The 23,202-nt window shown below is 36.2% G+C and overlaps 1 protein-coding gene across 1 annotated transcript in view; it reads left to right on the forward strand.

Annotated features, from left to right (window-relative positions):
- The first annotated feature begins 1,151 nt into the window (after positions 1-1,151).
- Positions 1,152-23,202, forward strand: part of LOC127846175 (uncharacterized) — a 140,803-nt gene continuing 118,752 nt past the window's right edge. Inside the window, exons 1-2 of the mRNA XM_052377351.1 lie at positions 1,152-1,271; positions 20,223-20,696. Coding sequence (XP_052233311.1) covers positions 20,510-20,696 — 187 coding nt within the window. The 5' untranslated portion in view covers positions 1,152-1,271; positions 20,223-20,509. The remainder of the gene's footprint in view (positions 1,272-20,222; positions 20,697-23,202) is intronic.

A 23,202-nucleotide genomic window follows, 5' to 3' on the forward strand; every position in this document is an offset into this window, starting at 1 on the left:
AGCCGAAGTGCATCTCACAGAATATCCATCCAACTTCCGTTGTTTTCACTTTCATTATTAAAAACTCCGTTTAAAAGAATTATTTCTACGTTTAGATTGTTAAAGCGATGTATTATTATATGTTATCAATAGAATAGTATACCGTGATTAATTGAACGGAGTTACGTATCGATCTTTCTGTCAGTCTGTAAGCGTACTATTTTATGCGCAATAATACAGTACATGTGATTCGACAAAGATTGTAAACATGGGTGAAATGCTTCTTACATAGTTATTCTTTTGAGTGTTTATAGTTAATCTTTTGAGTGTTTATGAGGTCTGATCGTGCAGTTTGCAATCATCAACGGAAAGATTACAATCCAATGCATTTGTCATCGTTAACGGTTTGGAATGTCAATTAGGCGATGAGTGAGTTTTTAGCATGTTTCTTTCTTATTATGAATTTAAAAATGGCTGCCCCCATAGTGATGAAATGACATGTGTTCGAGTTTTGATATTTCTAGATATGTAAACTTTTTTTACTACTTAAGCGTAACTTGCCCTCGTAAATGTTGATATTATTTACTAGTTATATAATTTTCCGCCGAAATACGTGGAATAAACATGATTCAGTTTTTTTAAAATAATGTATATTTTAGTGTTAAAATCGCTTTGTATTTTGATTGATTTTGTGGATGTTACGATACGTTGATGTACAAAATTGGTAGCAGTTTGAAGGAAAAACATCCTTTAAAGCATATATGTATACATTTTCAATGTGGCACTCTTCCTTTAGTCAAATTTGAGTTCAATGCTAGGGGTCCCACATTTTTCAAAATGAAGCCTCTACATGAACCTTAAGTACCATGTTTTATATATGATAGTATGTCATTTACCTCTTTACCAAATAACATTTACGAATGGAATTTAATTGTGGACCATTTAATAAATGTAAACTAATGAATATAGTGGAATTACCGTTAGAGATACATATTTTCATGTCAATATATGTACATGTAGGCAGTTCAGTCACGTGACGTCGCTGTTGTGAAATCGATTATGCGTATTAGTGTACTTTCCCGCAGCGCGCTATTTTAGGCACACGCCGGGGACACCCATGCTATTTAAAAAGCTCTCCGCATATTAGACATAAATAAATCTGATTATTGACCAATGAGAACGATAGAGGATATTCATCGCTTCAAGACGATTGTTTGGCTGACCTTGTCGGATTAAAAATAGAAAAGTCATAAAGTAAACAAAAATAAACTGCAAGCAAACATCCCGAAGTTGTAAGTTTTATTGAATGGCCATGGTCTAGATTGATAGAGGCACCCTTGTCCTATTTGTTTTCATGGTTAGATTATTCATTTGCATTGAAATATGCCCCAGAGCGAGATTTATCTTGACCCTGTAATCTGCGATGGTTGTGACAAAAAAATCAAAATGGCGTCCTCTGCCGACTCGCAAAATATTTTGTCTACATGCCGAAATTAATTTGACACATTTAAACACATTCGAAATCTCCACTCATTAGTAAACAAATAAAGTCATGAACCCTTATTATAGCTCGATTGGTCATTGTCGGCTCAGGTACTACTTACATGTACCCCGGGTCCTCTTAAGTATACTTGCATGTACCCCTGGTACGGTAAATATACTAAAACGTACCCGGGAAATTTAACGCTAAATCTGTCGTTGTCGGCTATTACTTTGAAATTAATTATATTCACATTTATGTCAATTTTCTGTAAAACGGCCTCTATATTATCAAAACTCATACTCACAAAGCATGTTGACACAATTTTTTTAAAGAGAAGTTTGTTTAAGATAATCGGTTTTACGACTTCAGATTTTAGGCGAGATTACGACTCGGGTACAGTCTAATATCAACCTGGTACGATTAAGTATATTTACCGTACCCGGGGTACGATTAAGTATATTTACCGTACCCGGGGTACATGTAAGTATACTTAAGAGTACCCGGGGTACATGTAAGAAGTACCCGAGCCGACAATGACCAATCGAGCCTTATTATATAACAATTTAAATGCACGCATGTCTTTTTAAATGCTTTACAATGCTGTGTTCTTTCCTATCAATTACATGAATATCTTTCTTAAATATATTCAGCTTAGCTTGCTCTTTAAAACAATTATGGTATGTGGATCACTGTGTGCAAAATAATGACATTGTTAACTACATTTGCGTGCCCCATACTTAATTGCATAAAAAAATGTGACTAGTTTATTGTTACCTCACTACGTATAAAACTACGGTACTTTTCTATGCCTTACCATGGGAGTCAACAGTATGGCTAAATATAGATGAAACTGCAGTAATACAATTGTAACCGCGGAATTGTGTTAAAAGTATAATTTATTTATCATTTGTAAACCAAAATTACAAATACAAGCAGTTATTTTAGCCAATAATATTACGAATTACAAACGCCTTCCTGGAAAATATTTACTTCGACATTTTCAACATTTCAGGGTCCTTATTACCGGGAATTATTTTAATTTTAACTTCTTATGATTATTAAAAACAGTGAAACTAAACAAGATTTTATTATTTTATTATATAATATGATCATAATTAAAATAAGGAGGATTAATAAAATACAATTTGCTATTTTCTGAAACAAAATTGTCATTAATACTGGTTTTGCGACGCCAAAAATGTTTGTTCGAATTTTGATCTACGGCAATAAATAATACAGCATGCATACACTCATTATAACAGTCATTATTGGTAACAGCGGTAACAAATTTTAAATACATTTTACGTTTAAAGTACATTTATAAATATAATCCGTGTTATACATGTATATCCGCGGTTACAAATTAACAATGTTATGAATGCAGTCCCATCTTATTTTAGCTGTATATTGTATATGTACCTTTGACCCTAATCGTAATAGAAGAACTGTTTACTCTTAACTACATATGATATCAAGAATAGATTGATTTACCAGCAACTGGATCCATCTTTGCCATAATAGCCAAAAACAAATATTTGTGCGTAAAAAGTTAAATATTGTGTTAAATAAACTGAATGTCAGTGTTATTGAAACCCTAAACTAAGTTAAGGATGCCATTGAGAGTACATTCTCGCTCGGACTTGCGTCAAAAAAGGGAAATCTTTGAAATACCTTACATATTTCATTTTTAAAGGTTGTTCGAAAAATTGAGAAAACATATCACTGTGCCGTATGTCGACACTCTTGGGGTACTAAAAGTTTGCATATCTGAAATTGCATGTTGTGTCGATCCATAAATGCGTACAAAATCAAAATAATATGCTCCACTTCTAACAAATAAATATATCATGATGACGTCACAAGCCAGCGTTTCATAAAGAGCGGGTGTATCACTATGTAATTCATTTGCAGTTGACAGGATCGTCAACAAACACCATATCATTAGCACTAGTGCACTGTTGAAGTTATATATTAGTATTGCCCGTTAAAAAACTAACAACAAAGTGTGTTACATTATATTGTATTCCATCAAAAACTTGCTTTATTTATAGCCATAGCAGTACTAATCGTCAATTAGGTCATTCACTCAGTCGTTTCCTGTGCGTGATTAGTTTTGTTTCATAACCTGAAACCAAATAGCATGCGTCTCAAGCGGTTAAAACCTGTTTACGGAGAATTGCGGATATGTGTAACGTTTTGATAAACATATACACTTCAAAATCGTGCGATCAACTCGAGCATGTATCGCTCACACCACATATGTTTTAAGCAGACGGAAAATTGAGCACTTCTAGGATAATTGTAAGACGGCGATATAGTTAATTGTTAAGTTAGTAGTTGAATTAAATAATGGGGCATACCGAACAACAAACACGCCGTATTTAAATACACAATCACATGGGCGTCCGCACATTGGGGCAAATGGGGTCAGCTGATCTCCCCGCCCCCCCCCCCTGGAAAATCGGTGAGCAAAAAAGATAGTTAAATATAGAAAAATCTAAACGTGTACAATTATGATTCCTGAATTGTACATTTTGGGTCAGAATGACCCCTGGTTAGTTTCACACGAACATCAACTCCCATTTGAATGTATACAAATCACAGATGCGGTTATTGCACAATTTATTTACTGTCAAAACATTGTTTTCAACATTATTCATTCGTGTGAAATCGAGGGGAGAAGTCAATCAATTAATATTTATTCAGTCCCTGAATAGGAAGTGAAGGCGACGAGGGTCTCTGCCGAATTTCTCACTGATTTTTTTAATGAACATATTCTTGTCGGTGTTGATCCGATCCCTGTGAACGCTGAGAGCCTGTCGGATCTTAGCCATGTCTTGAATCGTCTCAGCGTACTAAATGATCGTCCCACAGTACAAGTGGTGGCGGGCAGGGTTAGTAATATGATCATCGCCTCACGCACGGCTGGAAACAAATCTGTTTTTTGACCAAGTCAACACAATCTGACTCATTCTGTTTGATGGATTCCTTCTTGTTCGTGTCGTACCATGACATTGCGTTGTGTTCAAAATTATCAATTTGATAAAATTTGTTGATGGATCGGACTGTATCTTTATAGTTTGAGCGATCAAAATGTTTGATGTGGTTCGGATGGAGTTGATATAACATGAAAGCAGGCATGTTAGATATTGAAAATCGGCTGCCTAGAGACTGGATCAGTGAGTCCATGTAGGGAATATAAATTGTGCGTCGATAGTATTCAACATTTGTTGGTGTACTTGACGGCCACATTGCCGTGGTATTGTCAGTGTAACACCAATATCTTTGGCTGTTTTTAATGCCGGACCGAATATATCCTCCGCGAATCCGCATTTTTTCGATGATCGGTAAACATTGATGTCAGATTATCGATGTGTTTTTTGACACCGATCATGTCTAATTGAACAGCCTGAAGTGCTTGCGTGATGGAATCTAAAATGGTCGAATATTTGGCTATTATGTGGAGCGTAATCACAAATGTTGCCGTTCCACTTGCCATCCATAGCTGATGTGCGCTTTGTCGTCCTTTCGTATTCTGTTCTTTTTGCGCTAAATATTCTAACTGACGGCGTATTTCGATGAAATGGTTAGCGAAGATTTGTTTGCTTTTATACTTTGCAGCCCACCTTGTTTCGCTTAACAATGGTGTGTTCAGAACTAGCGGACTTCTCTTAGGGCTCTCTCTGAAATACTTAATGATTGCTTTCACAGTTCCTATGGTATTACGTACGTCAGAAACTGTATTTAGATCATTAATAACAAGATTAATATGGTGAGCCGACCAATGTACAAACACAGCGAGAGGATACTTTATGATGCACCATTGTCGGACCTTATTCTTAAATTTTTCTACGCCTCCGGCAGCAAAGGGGGAGAAACCACCCTTGACCCCCCTATGATCATTCCTGCGGACGCCCATGCACAATCATCGTTTAAATATGCACAATATCTGGTTCTTATTTTATGATAAGCTTCAAAACGTCCTTTTGTACATTGTTTTGAAAAAGAAAGAACTTTTTATCAAACTAATAACAATAAACAGAAAACTTTAAAAACATATTTAAAGACGTAAATTTATTGGATGCTAAAAATTATTACAAAATACTGAAGAAAAGCTGAACATGTTTTGATTTATTTAATATTGAGTCTTTTACTGTAATAAACGCATTCACTGGTGTACCTATTTTATGATGGCTCATATTTCAATTTATATGAGGTATTTAGAAGTATACGGTAACGCAATTTTTAAGTATGCAGTTTGCTTAGGTTCATCAAACTGGACTTTTTATAGCACATCATTTTGGAATCTACAAATGTGCTAAAGGCGGTCGTTTTTGTGTGTGGCTTAGTGCATCATTTCATTTAAAACATAAGCGAAGCCAAATACGCTCGGCGCCGCCGATGAAACCTAAAGGTACTGGCTTGAGAATTGAAGTATTCCAACAATCATCCTAACTTGACACAGTAATACATAATTTGTGAAGTATTCACAACTAGGAAACCTACAAAGGAATTCAAAGTTAATGTTATTTGCACCGTTCTCATTTGCCTTGTTTAAGTTAATTGTCTAAATTAATCGATATTGGATGCAAAGCTCTTCGTGCATCATATTTTGCAGACATCACCTTTTTATGCCCCCCTTCGAAGAAGAGGGGGTATATTGCTTTGCTCATGTCGGTCTGTCGGTCCGTCCACTAGGTGGTTTCCGGATGATAACTCAAGAACGCTTGGGACTAGGATCATGAAACTTGATAGGTACATTGATCATGACGCGCAGATGACCCCTATTGATTTTGAGGTCACTAGGTCAAAGGTCAAGGTCACGGTGACCCGAAATAGTAAAATGGTTTCCGGATGATAACTCAAGAACGCTTAGGCCTAGGATCATGAAACTTGATAGGTAGATTGATCTTGACTTGCAGATGACCCCTATTGATTTTCAAGTCACTAGGTCAAAGGTCAAGGTCACAGTGACCCAAAATAGTAAAATGGTTTCCGGATGATAACTCAAGAACCATATTTACTGCCAGTGCTAGGTTACCTTTTCCCATTTGATCATTCTTAAGTATTGGTCTTGTAATGCTGCTACTGCTTCTGCTACTGCTACTGCTACTATTACTACTACTACTACTACTACTACTACTACTACTACTACTACTACTACTACTACTACTACTACTACGACGACTACTTCTACTACTACTACTACTACGACTACTACTACGACTTCGACTACGACGACTACTACCACTACGACGACGAATACGACTACGACGACGACGACGACGACGACAACGACTAGGACGACGACGACTACTACTACTACGACGAGTACGACGACGACGACCACCACCACCACCACCACCACAACCACCACCACCACCACCACCACCTACTACTACTACTGCCACGACTACTACGACGGGGATCACTACTACTACTACTACTACGACGACGACTACTACTACGACTACTACTACTACTACTACTACTACTACTACTACGACTACGACTTCTACTACTACTACTACTACTACTACTACTACTACTTACTACTACTACTACTACTACTACTACTACTACTACTACTACAACTACTATTACTACTACTACTACTACTACTACTACTACTACTACTACTACTACTACTATTACTACTACTACTACACCACCACCACCACCACCACCACCACCATTCACAGTGACAAAAAACGTATTCACACAATGGCTGCTACTACAACTTATAGCCCATATAGGGGGGCATGCATGTTTTACAAACAGCCCTTGTTTCTATGGGATTTTAACCGCAACTGTTCATGTTTATCTCCGACACATATTTTTAGGTCACCTGTCATGAAGTGACACGGTGAGCTTATGTGATCGTGTGATGTCCGGCATCCGTTGTGCGTGTCTGCGTGTGTCCGTGCGTCCGTCCGTCAACAATTTGTTTGTGTAGACAGTAGAGGTCACAGTTTGCATCCAATCTTGATGAAATTTGGTCAAAATGTTTATCTTGATGAAATCCGGTTTGGGATTGTATTTGGGTCATCTGGGGTCAAAAACAAGGTCACTAGGTCAAATAATAGAACAACCTTCTGTAGACAATAGAGGTCAAAGTTTTCATCCAATCTTTATGAAATTTGGTCAGAATGTTTATCTTGATGAAATCTGGGTTGGGATTTTATTTGGGTCATCTGGGGTCAAAAACTAGATCACTAGGTCAAATAATAGAAAAACCTTGTGTAGACATTAGAGATCACAGTTTTCATCCAACCTTTATGAAATTTGGTCAGAATTCTTGATGAAATCTGGGTGGGATTGTATTTGGGTCATCTGGGGTAAAAATCTAGGTCAAATAAATAGAAAAACCTTGTGTTGACAATAGAGGTCACAGTTTTCATCCAATATTTATGAACTGTGGTCAGAATGTTTATCTTGATGAAGTCTGGATTGGGATTGTATTTGGGTCATCTAGAGTCAGGAACTAGGTCACTAGGTCAAATCATAGAAAAACATTGTGTAGACAATAGAGGTCATAGTTTTCATCTGATCTTAATGAGTCAGGTGAGCGATTCAGGGCCATCATGGCCCTCTTGTTATTATTATTATTTGTATTATTATTATTATTAGTAGTAGTAGTATTATTGTTATTCAAATAAAATTTGCTTAAGAGCTCCATAACGGCTAATATACTTCGATAGGGGTAACTATAGTGCGGATACTTTTCAGTAACAATACGTAAAACTCCAGCTGCTGGAGCAGTATTGCATTCTTATTAGATACAATGTGTTGGTCCTTTATTTAAAGCAAGTGACCAATTGCCAAAACAGTACAAAAGAGCACAATACAAATATAAGAATAACGCTGGGCTCACCGACTTCGAACGATCAATGCAAAGCACACGGTGCCTAACCAATACGGATAATACCGGAAACTTTTGTGCGTTTTGGCTAATACATGAAACGGCAACGGATCATATCAGAAATGCAGGATGAGCCTAGTATTGGAAGTAAAAATGACTGGAAAACCGCGTAAATATGCAAAATACTAATGCTCATGGAACATTATGGTATTTCAGCTGATGATTTTCCTCAAAATTCGTTATCAAAATAAAATAATTTATCAAAACGAACGAAAAGCGTAGAAAATTACAGTAAACAAAAAAAACGTTAGCATTTGTGTTTTAAAAGGGTCACATATGATTTAACGGGCACCAGATAACAGACGAAACTATAAAATACTGGCACCGGATAAATTCCGGACACTGGATAATACAAGAAATATATTGATACACATACAGATGATTACGTGCTTTTCAGCAGGTTTTATAAACAACATGTGCACACCGTATGTTTAATATAGTACTTGAAGTTGGTGCTTAAATTGGTATGAGTTGACGATTCGGATTGTTTCTATGTATATTCGCGCTTTTCTGTAAAATTCTCCCTCCAAAAAGAAGTATTGTCTACTAAGAGAAACATAAAGAAACTAATAATAATTTTTGTCGTGCACTCGTGCGGAAAACTCTATATAGGAACAATGGTCTAGTATGTGTGCGAGCGTGTTTCGATCGAGCTTGACCGGACTGGATATGATGAACATATGGAAAGGCATGAAAAGCCACAATGCGTTGATATCGTATGGAAACGCAAATAATATAAAGTCATTTTCATTATATTTCCGACTTAAGCGAAAGAGAAAATCGTCTCTGTGGTTACATCAACCAAAACGTAGTAAATTCCGCGAAGAAAACTTATCTTAAACAGTACCTTCCACATCAACAGGTAAATCAGGGGCCAAACTATCACCAGTCTTCTATGAAACTGCAGCCCAACCATCATCATTGTCATTAAAAAAGGCGTACAGGAAACGGAAAGTTTCAGTCCCAAATGTGAAGAGGTAATTGTTCATGCTAATGTAAGCGAATACTTTGTGAAATAGTTAACTGATATGCTACCATGGGGTTTTCACAAGATAAAAGAAGCCGTCCTTTTTGGGGATTTTTCAATCATGATTTGCCTGATCGATTCAGGAAAGTTGCCATTAAACAACATTTCTATTCTCATGTTCTTAGAAGTTTTGAGGTGGTACTCACTAGACAATATATCTCATATGACATACTTAGACAATTGTTTTTGTTTTGAAAAGTTATGTACAGATTGTTTTGTGGGAAGCTTTGCATTTTATGAGTGGAATGAAGTCACCTGGACGGAATACGGCGCGGCGAATATGATCTGAAGAATACTGAAATAAATTTCGCTATCCTCTCGTAAAAAACTAGTTTCAGACTTCAAGTCAATAGGCCTTAATTTACCAGCAGAAGTGCAACCTGGAATCATTGAGTCAGCTTTTTTCAGACTTTTGGTAAAGTGACCCACATCTGCGAAATCGGGAAATTGTGTGTCTATATATATTTACCTGCAGTTCAGAAAAAGTACAACTGATGATTTAATTTTGAAAGGTTATTTACATTTTTAGCTCCACTGGCCAAAGGCCAGCGGGGCTTATGTCATGGTCCTGTGTCCGTCGTGTGTGCCTCCGTGCGTGCGTCCCTGCGTTAACTTTTTCTTTAAACATCTTCTCCTAAACTACTGGTCCAAATCTGATGAAATTTCTCAGAAATGTTCCTGTGGTGAACCTCTTTCAAATTTGTTCAAATTATACCCCTGGGGTCAAATTTTACCCCGCCCCGGGGGTCAAAAAATCGAAAATTTGCTTATATAAGGCCTATTTTGTGCAAACTTTATAAATCTTCTTGTCCATAACCATTAGGCCTAGGGCTACCAAATTTGGTATGTATTGACATCTTATAGTCCTCTACCAAGTTTGTTCAAATTATGCCCCTGGGGTCAAATTTTACCCTGCCCCGGGCGTTCAAAAAATGAAAAATTTGCTTATATAAGGCCTATTTTGTGCAAACTTTAAAAATCTTCTTGTCAGTAACCATTGGGCCTAGGGCTACCAAATTTGCTATGTAGTGACATCTTATAGTCCTCTACCAAGATGTTCAAATTATGCCCCTGGAATTAAATTTGACCCTGCCCCGGGGGGTTAAAAAATTGAAAATTTGCTTATATAAGGCCTATTTTGTGCAAACTTTAAAAATCTTCTTGTCCATAACCATTTGGCCTAGGGCTACCAAATTTGCCATGTAGTGACATCTTATAGTCCTCTACCAAGTTTGTTCAAATTATGCCCCTGGGGTAAAAATTGACCCTGCCCCGGGGGGTCAAAACATTGAAAATTTGCTTATATAAGGCCTATTTTGTGCAAACTTTAAAAATCTTCTTGTCCATAACCATTGGGCCTAGGGCTACCAAATTTGCTATGTAGTGACATCTTATAGTCCTCTACCAAGTTTTTACAAATTTTGACCCTGGGGTCAAATTTGACCCTGCCCCGGGGGGTTAAAAATTGAAAATTTGCTAATATAAGGCCTATTTTGTGCAAACTTTAAAAAAATCTTCTTGTCCATAACCATTGGGCCTAGGGCTACCAAATTTTGTATGTAGTGACATCTTATAGTCCTCTATCAAGTTTGTTCAAATTATGCCCATGGGGTCAAATTTGACCCTGCCCTGGGGGGTCAAACAATTGAACATTTGCTTATTTAAGGCCTAATTTGTCAAAACTTTAAAAATCTTCTTGTCCATAACCATTGGGCCAAGGAGTACCAAATTTGGTGTGTAATGACATCTTTTAGTCCTCTACCAAGTTTGTTCAAATTATGCCCCTGGGGTCAAATTTGACCCTGCCCCGGGGGTCAAAAAATTTGCTTATATAAGGCCTATTTTGTGAAAACTATAAAAATCTTCTTGTCCATAACCATTGGGCCTACGGCTACCAAATTTGGTATGTAGTGACATCTAATAGTCCTCTACCAAGTTTTTTTTTCAAAGTATGCCCCTGGGGTCAAATTTGACCCTGCCCTTGGGGGTCAAAAATCGAAAATTTGCTTATATAAGGCCTATTTTGTGCAAACTTTAAAAATCTTCTTGTCCATAACCGTATGGCATAAGGCTACCAAATTTGGTATGTAATGACATCTTATAGTCCTCTACCAAGTTTGTTCAAATTAAGCCCCTGGGATCAAATTTGATTGTTCCCCAGGGGTCACAAAATTGAACATATGCTTATATTGGGCCCATTTTGTGCAAACTATAAAAATCTTCTTGTCCATAACCATTGGGCCTATTTCTACCAAATTCGGTAGGTAGTGACAACTTATAGTTCTCTACTTAGTTTGTTCAAATTATGCCCATAGGAACAAATTTCACCTTGCCCCAGGGGTCACAAAAATGAACATATGCTTAAATAAGGCCTATTTTGTGCAAACTTTAAAAATCTTATTGTTCTTAATAATAGAGCCTAGGGCTACTAAATTTGGTATGTAGTGATATCTAATAGTCCTCTACCAAATTTGTTTAAATTATTCCCCTGGGCTCAAATTTGACCCGGCCCCGGGGGTCACAAAACTAAACATTTGACGTTTACCACTGGAGATTACTGCGGCCTTTTGGCTGTGACCACCAACAACATCAACATCTTGTAAACATGAGACTAAACCCTGTCATTTAGTGCCATTTTAAGTCAGATGGTGACTGCTTACAAAGGCATTGAAGTAAGAACATGTGTTATGAATGTTTTTCTTATAAACTGAAAAAAGTTGGGTTTTATTTAAATATGTCGAAAGTGACCATATATCCGGATGAAAATATTTTGGATGACATGTTAATTTCATGTCTTTTTTGTAGTGTTAAAACCAGTTTTATAATATATTATTGATTTTAAAAACACAACTTCCATGAACATAATTATTTCAAGGAAAGTCGATATATGATACTGCACGGTAAACTCAAACTTTGTATCCAAGAGAAGGTGTTGTAATTAATGAAGTGCAATGTTCTTATCTATCGTATATGCTGCTTTTTAATAACTAATGATTCATTGTTCCATTTGTGAATCGTGACTGATCATGAATTGTTGAAATGATTGTCAATTGCTCCACAATCCATATATATTTCTGACCATTTTATAATTTTCTTAATATAAGTTATGAATTGATCTTAGAAGTCAAATGTATTACTTAATTTAATACATTTATAAATAAAAAGAAATAATCTTTAGATTATCATAATATTCTCAGGCCTGTTGGTCTTAGGGATGTGTGGGTTGATGAGCAATTTTTCCTTTTATCACAATTATTTCTACCCTACCTGATCATTTCCTTCATATTCCATTTTAATTCAATTGACGTCTGCAACCTCTTTCAAATTGGGAAAGTCCAAAATGTGTTGTTTGGTAAAGGGTTAAGGCATTTTGATTCCTATGGGTCTTGTGAATCTGTTTCAAATCAAATGCGTAGATTTGATCTTCAGCGTCTAAAAATATGTGAAATAAAAAGAACGACAATATCTTTTGGAGAGATAAATGTAGCTACGTTATAAGCAAAGGACCTGTGCAACAATTCCCGGGCTTTTTTGTCTGTTTAGTTAACACGGTAGTAACTTTTCCCATATATTAAAAAAATGCTCACCCTTCCAACTTCAAGCGCCCAGTGGGACGAGGGATAGAAAGAGAAAGTCACAAGCTTTAGTACATTTCAACCCATGCGCATTACACGTTTTTTTTCGCAAAGAAAAAACAGTGGAGAGACTATTCAACAATCACGAATTGCTTGACTGGATTTAGGGGCACAAAATGTGTTCTGCCGTTGAGAACATGACCCTTAAAGTGAGATTTCTAGTCACTTGTACGTTTACATTTTGTTTCAATTCTATATTATTGTTTTGTGCTTGATAGCAATTTGCTGAACTGACATGTTGCTATTTTTATGTATCGAATGACTTCTATGTCATATTTTGCTGACTAGTCTTACTTGTTACTATTTTGTTTGTATCAAATGACTACTATGTTGTATTTTGCCGACTAGTCTTACTTGCTACTAACTTTGTGTGTATCGTATGACTACTATGTTGTATTTGTAGCTCACCTGAGCACAACGTGAGCTTTTGTGATTGTCTTTTTTCCGTCGTGCGTTGTCCGTCGTGCGCCGTCAACATTTGCCTTGTTAACTCTCTAGAGGCCACAATTATTTCCAATCTTCATGAAATTTGGTCAGAAGATTGGTCTCAATGATATCTAGGATGAGTTCGAAAATAGTTACGTTTGCTTGAAACCATGGCTTCCAAGGGGCGGGGCATTTTTCCTTATATGGCTATATATGGCGATAGTAAAATCGTGTTAACACTCTAGAGGCCACATTTATTGTCTGATCTTCATGAAACTTGGTGAGAAGATTCATCCCAATAATATCTTGGACGAGGTCGAAAATGATGCCGGTTAGTTGAAAAACATGGCCGCCAGGGGGCGGGGCATTTTTAGCTCATCTATTTAAAAAAAAAAAGAGCTATTGTCATCACCTTGGCGTCGGCGTTGGCGTCCGGTTAAGTTTTGCGTTTAGGCCCACTATTCTCAGAAAGTATCAATGCTATTGCATTCAAACTTGGTACACTTACTTACTATCATGAGGGGACTGGGCAGGCAAAGTTAGATAACTCTGGCATGCATTTTGACAGAATTATGTGCCCTTTTTATACTCAGAAAATTGAAAATGTTGGTTTAGTTTTGTGTTTAGGTCCATTTTATGCCTTAAGTATAAAAGCTTTTGCTTTCATACTTGCAACACTTACTAACTATCATAAGGGGACTGTGCAGGCAAAGTTATGTAACTCTGACTGGCATTTTGACAGAATTATGTGCTTTATACTTAGAAAATTGAAAATTTGGTTAAGTTTTGTATTTAGGTCCACTTTATTCCTACATTATCAAAGCTATTGCTTTCATACTTGCAACACTTATTAACTATCATAAGGGGACTGTGCAGGCAAAGTTATGTAACTCTTATTGGCATTTGGATGGAATAATGGGCCCTTTATATTTAGAAAATTGAAAATTTTGTTAAGTTTTGTGTTATGGTCCATTTTACCCCTAAAGTATGATAGATATTGCTTTCATACTTGGAACACTCGCAAACTATCATAAGGGTACAGTAAAAGGACAAGTTGCATAACTCTGGTTGTCATTTTTACGGAATTATGGCCCTTTTTTGACTTAGTAACTTTGAATATATGGTTAAATTTTGTGTTTCGATCCACTTTACTTCTTAAGTATCAAGGCTATTGCTTTCAAACTTCAAATACTTTCATGCTATCATGAGGTTACTGTACCTGGCAAGTTGAATTTTACCTTGACCTTTGAATGACCTTGACTCTCAAGGTCAAATTATTAAATTTTGCTAAAATTGACATAACTTCTTTATTTATGATTATATTTGATTGATACTTTGACAAAACTACTCTTACCTGACATACCACAATAGACTCTACCCAAACCATCCCCCGTTTCCTCCCCCCCCTCCCCCTCCCCGAATTCCCCCCCCCCCCCTATTTTTTTAAGATCATCTCAAAAATGACCACCACACCCTAACACTATACCCCCACCCCACCCCCTCGCCCCAATTTATTTTTAAACGGTTAAAAAACAATTGTTTATTTTTATTATTTTATGTTTGAAATACCGTTCAACCATCGCACCCAAGAATTCCCCCCCACCGAATTTTTTTTTTGCATTTTTTTCCGCATTTTTGGAAGATAATGTAATAAATGTCCACACCCCCACACAATACACCCCTCTTCACTCCACCACCCCTCCTTCCTTTGTGATTGAAATTGAGAGTCCCTTCACCTTTAAAAAGAAAATAGATGAGCGGTCTGCACCCGCAAGGCGGTGCTCTTGTTCCTTATATGGCTTTAGTAAAACCTTGTTAACACTCTAGAGGCCACATTTATTTTCCGATCTTTATGAAACTTGCTCAGAAGATTTTTCCTAATTCTATATTGGATGACTTCAAAAATGGTAACCTTTGCTTGAAAAACATGGCTGCCAAGGGTCGGGGCATTTTTTTGACATGGCTATATATGGCTAGAGTAAAATCTTGTTAACACTCTAGAGGCTACATTTATTGTCCAATCTAAGACTTCATGAAACTTGGTCAGAAGATTTATCCTATTAATATCTTGGAAGAGTTCGAAAATGATGCCGGTTGGTTGAAAAACATGGCCGCCAGGGAGCGGGGCATTTTTCCTAATATGGCTATAGTAAAACCTTGTTAACACTCTAGAGGCTACATTTATTTTCTGATCTTTATGAAACTTGGTCAGAAGATTTATCCCAATGATATCTTGGATGAGTTTGAAAATGGTAACCTTTGCTTGAAAAACATGGCTGCTAAGGGGCGGGGCATTTTTCCTTATATGGCTATTTATGGCTATCGTAAAATATTGTTAACACTCTAGAGGCCACATTTATAGTCCAATCTTCATGAAACTTGGACAGAAGATATATCCCAATAATATCTTGGATGAGATCAAAAATGATGCCCTTTGGTTGAAAAACATGGCCGCCAGGGGCGGGGCATTTTTCCTTATATGGCTATAGTAAATCCTTGTTAACACTCTAGAGGCCACATTTATTTTCCGATCTTCATGAAACTTGGTCAGAAGATTTGTCCCAATGATATCTTGGATAAGTTCGAAAATGGTTTTGGTTTCTTTAAAAACATGGCCACCAGGGGGCGTGGCATTTTTTCCTTATAAGGCTATATATTTATGGCTTTTGTAAAACCTTGTTAACACTCTCGAGGCCACATTTATTTCCAATCTTCATGAAATATAGTCAGAAGATTTGTCTTCTTGATATCTTGGATGAGTTCGAAAATGGTTAAGTTTGCTTGAAAAACATGGCTGCCAAGGAGCGGGGCTTTTTTCCTAATATGGCTATATAATGGCTATAGTAAAATCTTGTTAACACTCTAGAGGCCACATTTACTGTCCAATCTTCATGAAACTTGATCAGAAGATTCATCCCGATAATATCTTGGAAGAGTTAAAAAATGATGCCGGTTGGTTGAAAAACATGGCTGCCAGAGGGGCGCCCATTTTTCCTTATATGGATATAGTTAACACTCTAGAGGCCACATTTATTTTCCGCTCTCCATGAAACTTGGTCAGAAGATTTGTCCGAATAATATCTTGTTATCTCAGGTGAGCGACTTTTGGCCTTTCAGGCCCTGTTGTTTGACAAATCTTACTTGTTACTATTTTGTGTGTATCGAACGCAATTCAGTTTAAAGAAACAGTTTTTTTATTAATTGCCAGGGTTTATAGACCAGGTTTGTGCCATTTATACATGTATGCATGATAGTTTCTCATGTATACATAATGCATACTGGATACGGTCGTTTTTGTTCATAATTCTTTATTTTATTTACATTTGTTGAATATTTTTTTTTACCAAAATACAATACTCATTCAGTTTGTCATGAAACATTTTGTTTAAATATGTTCATTTTTCAGTTTCTGTATCAAAAGAATAATAAAGTTTGTTTAAATGATCTGTTTTACATTTGTAGTCAGTAAATGTATATATTAATTAGTTTTACACCATTAGAATAAAAATGTCGGAATGATTAATGAATCAGTAAATTATTTTACATTTTCAGTTTCAAGTCTGTAGTATAACTAACAAATACGTTGTTCCAGTTTCGTTGAAAAGAATGATTAAATAAAATGTTGTTTGATGAACATTTTCTTTCATTTATTTAAGGAACTGGTTAAATGGTAGGACCTTAATACTACCAACAAAAATTTAAAATAATTTAGGCTAGACAGGGACTGAGGAATGGATAAAAGTATACCAAGCTGGCCCAAGAACGGTATCGCCGATATCGGCTCATATAAAAACCGATCTAGGGCCGATATAAATACCGATGTCGGGTCAACATCGAGCCGTGTTGAACATCCGATCTCGACCGATATTGAAATAAATGTCGGGCCGATATCGGATAGATTTGAAATGTTTGCTGGGCCCTTTCTCTGAAATCAACGGCGAAATCGAACGTTGTCAGTGTGGACGGAAAAGGTGTTGCTCCAGGTCTAAGCAAGGAATGTGGGGATCAATACCTTTTTGGTCATGAAGAAGACGTTTCACTTGCGCAGATAAGGGACGGACTGGAAAACGAGTAAAAATTGGCTGAGGAAAGGTCGCGTGAAAGCGGTAGATTATCAAAAGACGGGAAAATGGAAAAATTGTCGAATTTGGTAAAAGTGGTATCCGGACGATTTGCGATAATTACAGATTAAAAAAGAGAGAAGATGGACGATTGGAGAAATTCTAAGTATGTGTATGCAATGGGCAGTATACAGGCGCAGTTGTATCAGATACGAGCTGTTGTGAAACGACTCCCTAGTGCCAACGATGACCTACTGGCAATCGGAGCAACACTCAACGGTGAAAATGCCGCATACTCATCATCTTCTCAAATTGACTTGAACGGACGCGGGACGTGGGACGTGATAACATACCCATTCATTGAACAATCTTAATTCAAGACATTCTTTAAATGTTTAAAATATCAGCAGAATCCAATATATTCTTGAAACGTACTATACCTAAGCTCATTAGTCTCGGCACTTATCCGGTGCCTACTTCATGCATTATCCGGTGCCAGCAATCGACATAAAAAATACTTGTTTTTCTACAAACTAAACCGTCACTCACCATGACAATGATTTCAAAAGAATTGTGTTGCCCTTTTCATCAAGAAACTAGCTCAGAAAGTTGAATTTCGTTGTTAATATGGACCAATAGCTGCATTTTACTTCCGTTTCCACAGGTTTTGTGCATACACTGCTGGGAAATGTAGGTTCCCACTGCAAATTGACGTTTTTGTTACTGAGCACGAGTATACACTTTACTGAATGAATGACTTAGTTGTTCCGTGGAATATTGGTTTGTTGAAAAATGTTAACTTTAAGATGAGAATATTGAAAATAAAAGAACACACTAACTTAAAAGCAGTCAATATGTTCTGATTTGATCCGGTATCGTTTCGCGTATAGCTGGAAACGCACAAAAGTTTCTGGTATTATCCGTATTGGTTGAGCACCGTGAAGCATTGGGGGTTTAAACCGGTTGTAGAGCGCTCAACCTCATACTTGGCCCAGCAATATTCATGATACATATAAGTGTAAATAAAATTGAACCTCATAGCATTGCCACTCGAATTAAATAATTATAAAAGGAAATAATAAAGGATTCAGTTTAATTACCATTTAATTGGTAGGAAGGAGCGCAACTGAGTTACCACTTTCCCAACTTTTTTTAGGAACGATGAAATGAAATTACGAACAACTACATCCCTTCTTTTCCCGTTCTTTTCTTTTTCCTAATTTCAGGTCACTCACAAATCCTTCCTTTCTTATCCTCGGGCCGTTTTTTTTAATTTAAAAAATTAATATACCTACATCGAAATGATTATTTTTAAGTATCTATACACTCACCAACATCTTGTCTTCGTAATATTTAAAGTTACATCGATTATACCTGATATTAACAGTATAATGGATTAATTCAGTTATCATGATCAAGACAGTACATAATACATGTATAAGGTTTGTACGCTGCTTAGATCAAATGTTGCATAATAAATCGTTTTAATAAAAACAATCTGAAAATGTTTCTGACGAACACTAGCATTTATTGTGCAATAATGATCTAACCTCAACCATACACAAGAGATAATTTTATCACACAGGGACACTGTTCATGCAGCTAAGAAAATATTAAGTTATAAGGTATGTCCCTTAGGTCAAAGGTTATGCGTCCATGTCATTTTGCCTGCTCGGTGTTTTCGTTTTAAAAGACTAATACTTGTTTTAACAAATATAAATTAATGATTAATCATTATACCATCGAAAAATACGATTACATGTTTAATTCGTCATCTGTTATATTAATTACTCGTATTATTTTTCTATTTTGATAATCTTGTATCTTTACTTTTAATGTAGCTTTACTCTTTACTCAACTATGTTTTTCATGTGAATCTGTGGAATTACTACGTTAAAATGTTATATAAAATATTGGTATAACAAAACGTAGTAATATTAATGCGTTTTAAAGTTGTAAGTTAAGGATATTTTAAAAGAAATGTAAGCGTATTGTTATTTCCTCTTGTTTCTCAATAAACGGATGATAAGGTCATTAAAACTATCTTACATGTATTTAAGCTCAATTGTTTATGAAGTTATATACATAATGGTGTGTTTATACTATTTTACCTTCCATAACTGACTCATTTGCCTGTGGTAAAACCAGTTACGGGTAAATACATTAGACTATGCTTCAATAATTTGCTATATGTACAGTCATTTAAATATGCATAACTCTTCCACTTGTATACACGACAACAAAGGATTACAATTGAATTTCAATCCCTGTTTTGTGATTTCCATGGAATTGTGTGTGTGTGTCTGTAATATTTAACTTAATTAATGTTTGCAATTGCTATATTCAATATATATGTAATATACTTGTTCAAGTATATCCGTGTACGTGCACACCATGCCCCTATTTGTCTGTCTTCATGTGTGTCTATCTGTCAGTGTGCGAGTGTGTATGATTAGTTCTATATCGTGTGTTGAAGTATTTTATCTGATGTATGGAAACTGATGTTATGACAACCAATAATGAAAAACATTTTACAAATATGGCGATCAGGTCAACCAAATTTGTGATTAGTCAGGGGCAGCATTCTGTTGCCATGATGATGTGTTTTTGTGTTTGCTAGAATTGTTTGGTATCGCTATGATACGTTATTGTGCATGTGCTTGAAATATAAACTATTATCCTTTTGTAGGGTTTACTATATAACGATGACGAGCTTGGGGAGCGTGTTCACCGACCAAGAAGTTAACAATTGGCTGAAGGCGAGGTTGGCAATCAATATAACAAGTACTGGGTTACATAAATTTATTGACAGGGAAGTAAAAAACGTTCAAGAAGATTTTAAAATCCATTTCTTTGACTGCAACATGCACCAATTGTTGTACTGCGAACCTGTTGAAGTGCCCCACACAGGGCATATGCAAGATTCAAAAACAAAAGGGAAGCCCATCAATATGTAACTACCCACATGACACAGCAATGCATCAACCAAAACCTTGTCCAAACAGCATATGTGACGATATTCGTGATGAAATAATAAAGAAACACCGTTATAAACGTCCATCTTGGAAGAATACATCAGCAGAACAATGGACTTCCAACCACTGGGAATTAGCTAAGTGTTTCATGCCTCCAGATGGTTATGCTGGAGTGAGTAATATTCAAGGTACAGATTTCAATGGCGTTATCAGTGTTATGATGAACTGTTCACACTTTGATGGCACGATGTCGTTCTTAATTGCTTCCCAGCAGCCCAGTGGTCCATGTCTTTTGACAAAGGTGAATGTGAAATTACGGTTTGTCAGTCTTTTATACAAGAATTTATGGATTTTTGTTCTAAGCTTAACTGTTGGCAAAAACAAAAATTCTTAACAGACAGCAATAATTCTTAAATATTTTAACACAACTGAGCAATAAAGATAATGTAGAAAAAACACATAAATATGCATTTTTATGTCCCCCACTATAGTAGTGGGGGACATATTGTTTTTGCCCTGTCTGTCTGTTGGTCCGTTGGTCTGTCTGTCTGTTTGCGCCAACTTTAACATTTTGCAATTACTTTTGCTATATTGAAGATAGCAACTTCATATTTGGCATGCATGTGTATCTCATGAAGCTGCACAGTTTGAGTGGTGAAAGTTCAAGGTCAAGGTCATCCTTCAAGGTCAGAGGTCAAATATGTGGCATTAATCGCTCATTTTATGAATACTTTTGTAATATTGAATATAGCAACTTGATATTTGGCATGCATGTGTATCTTATAGAGCTGCACATTTTGAGTGGTGAAAGGCCAAGGTGAAGGTCATCCTTCAAGGTCATAGGTCAAATATATGTGGCCCAAATCGCTTATTTTATAAATACTTTTGCAATATTGAAGATAGCAACTTGATATTTGGCATGCATGTGTATCTCATGGAGCTGCATATTTTGAGTAGTGAATGGTCAAGGTCAAGGTCATCCTTCAAGGTCAAAGGTAAAATATATGTGGCCCAAATCGCTTATTTTATGAATACTTTTGCAATATTGAAGATAGCAACTTGATATTTGGCATGCATGTGTATCTCATCGAGCTGCACATTTTGAGTGGTGAAAGGTCAAGGTCATCCTTCACAAGGTCAAGGTCATCCTTCACAAGGTCAAGGTCATATATAGGGGGACATAGTGTTTCACAAACACATCTTGTTTAAATTAAAACTGAGCAAACATCCTGTAACGGCCTAATCATAATTTTGATCAAAATAGTACAATTTTATGTATTTTGCTTAATAATGTTCATACACAAGAGACATTTTTATATTATCAAGATTGCACGAAACTTTGACAGTCTATGTAAATCGACAATGTTAATTTTACTATTATTCTTTTTCCACCGTTTAGTAACCTTATAAAATAGTTTATCAAAGAGTTTCGCGAGAATAATAATGTTTTTGACCTAAAATTAATGATGTTATTTCACAGAGAAAAAGTGACCAATAATGAAATTTGTCTTTTTTATAAATTAAAATACGATTCACACGATTTTAATCATTAATATTTTCAAATGAACAACAGACACGCATTCAATTTAGCGTTTATTGGATGTCGTTAACAGGCACGTGAAATCAGCAATAGCATCCGTCACTCGCCTACATGCAAAGTTCAAGCCACTGATCTGAATGAAATCTTCAAGACAATGCTCGCAATACTCGAAGATTCAAGAGTTCTGGCACATGACACAGATGCACAGGACGCAGCTAGCAAATTAAAGCAGGTAATCAAAAGTGTGATTATACGAAATGCCGCCATTAATATAATACATTTCGATTGTAATAGTACAGTGGTTCGCAGACAATTTAGTTGTAATGATTTAAAACATCAAAGCAATATTAACTTATTATAACAAACGCATCGCATATATATTTTCAGTTACAAAATGAGAGTACTGATATATCTCTAACGGATATGTATCAGTTACTGAAGGAATCACAAGAAACATTAGAACAAGCTTGCCAAGTGTCCGCAGAAACAAAGGATGAGATTAAAACACTCATGGACAAAACACGCGAATTAGAAAATAAATTTGACAACTTACAAACCTGTGTTAAGAATGCAAATCCGGAGATGGAAGATACTATCTATGCGCAAAAAGTACTAGGTAAAGTAAACATGTATGTTCGCTATGGATATCATTCGCATGTGAATCGCTTTCATTTACTGTAGTTACAGCTACACCATACCACAGCCAGTCACCATATCGCCACCATCATACTACAGCCAATCACCATACAAGAGTCAAAGCAATCTACAACCGATCAACAAACCAGAGTCAATTTGTTAACTACAAGCGATAACTATAACATAGTTAATAAGCATACTGCTAACAATTACCGTATAGTCAATCATAATCGACAACAAATCACCATTTCAGAGTCACGTATCACTCTACAACCAATTAAAATCCCAGTGTCAATACGGGGAATACAACCAAAAGCACTTTACCAAAGTTTATCGTCGTACTACAGACAGGCAACATACCTTTGTCAGTCATCATACTACAAAGAATCACCATATCAGGATCATAAATCATATAACAACAAATAACAATACCAGGAACATTTATCATACTACAACAAATCACCATATATGTATAATTAATCATATTACAACCAATCACCATGTATGTATCATTAGCC

The sequence above is a fragment of the Dreissena polymorpha genome, chromosome 9 (genome assembly GCF_020536995.1).
Source record: "Dreissena polymorpha isolate Duluth1 chromosome 9, UMN_Dpol_1.0, whole genome shotgun sequence".
Classification (NCBI taxonomy): domain Eukaryota; kingdom Metazoa; phylum Mollusca; class Bivalvia; order Myida; family Dreissenidae; genus Dreissena; species Dreissena polymorpha.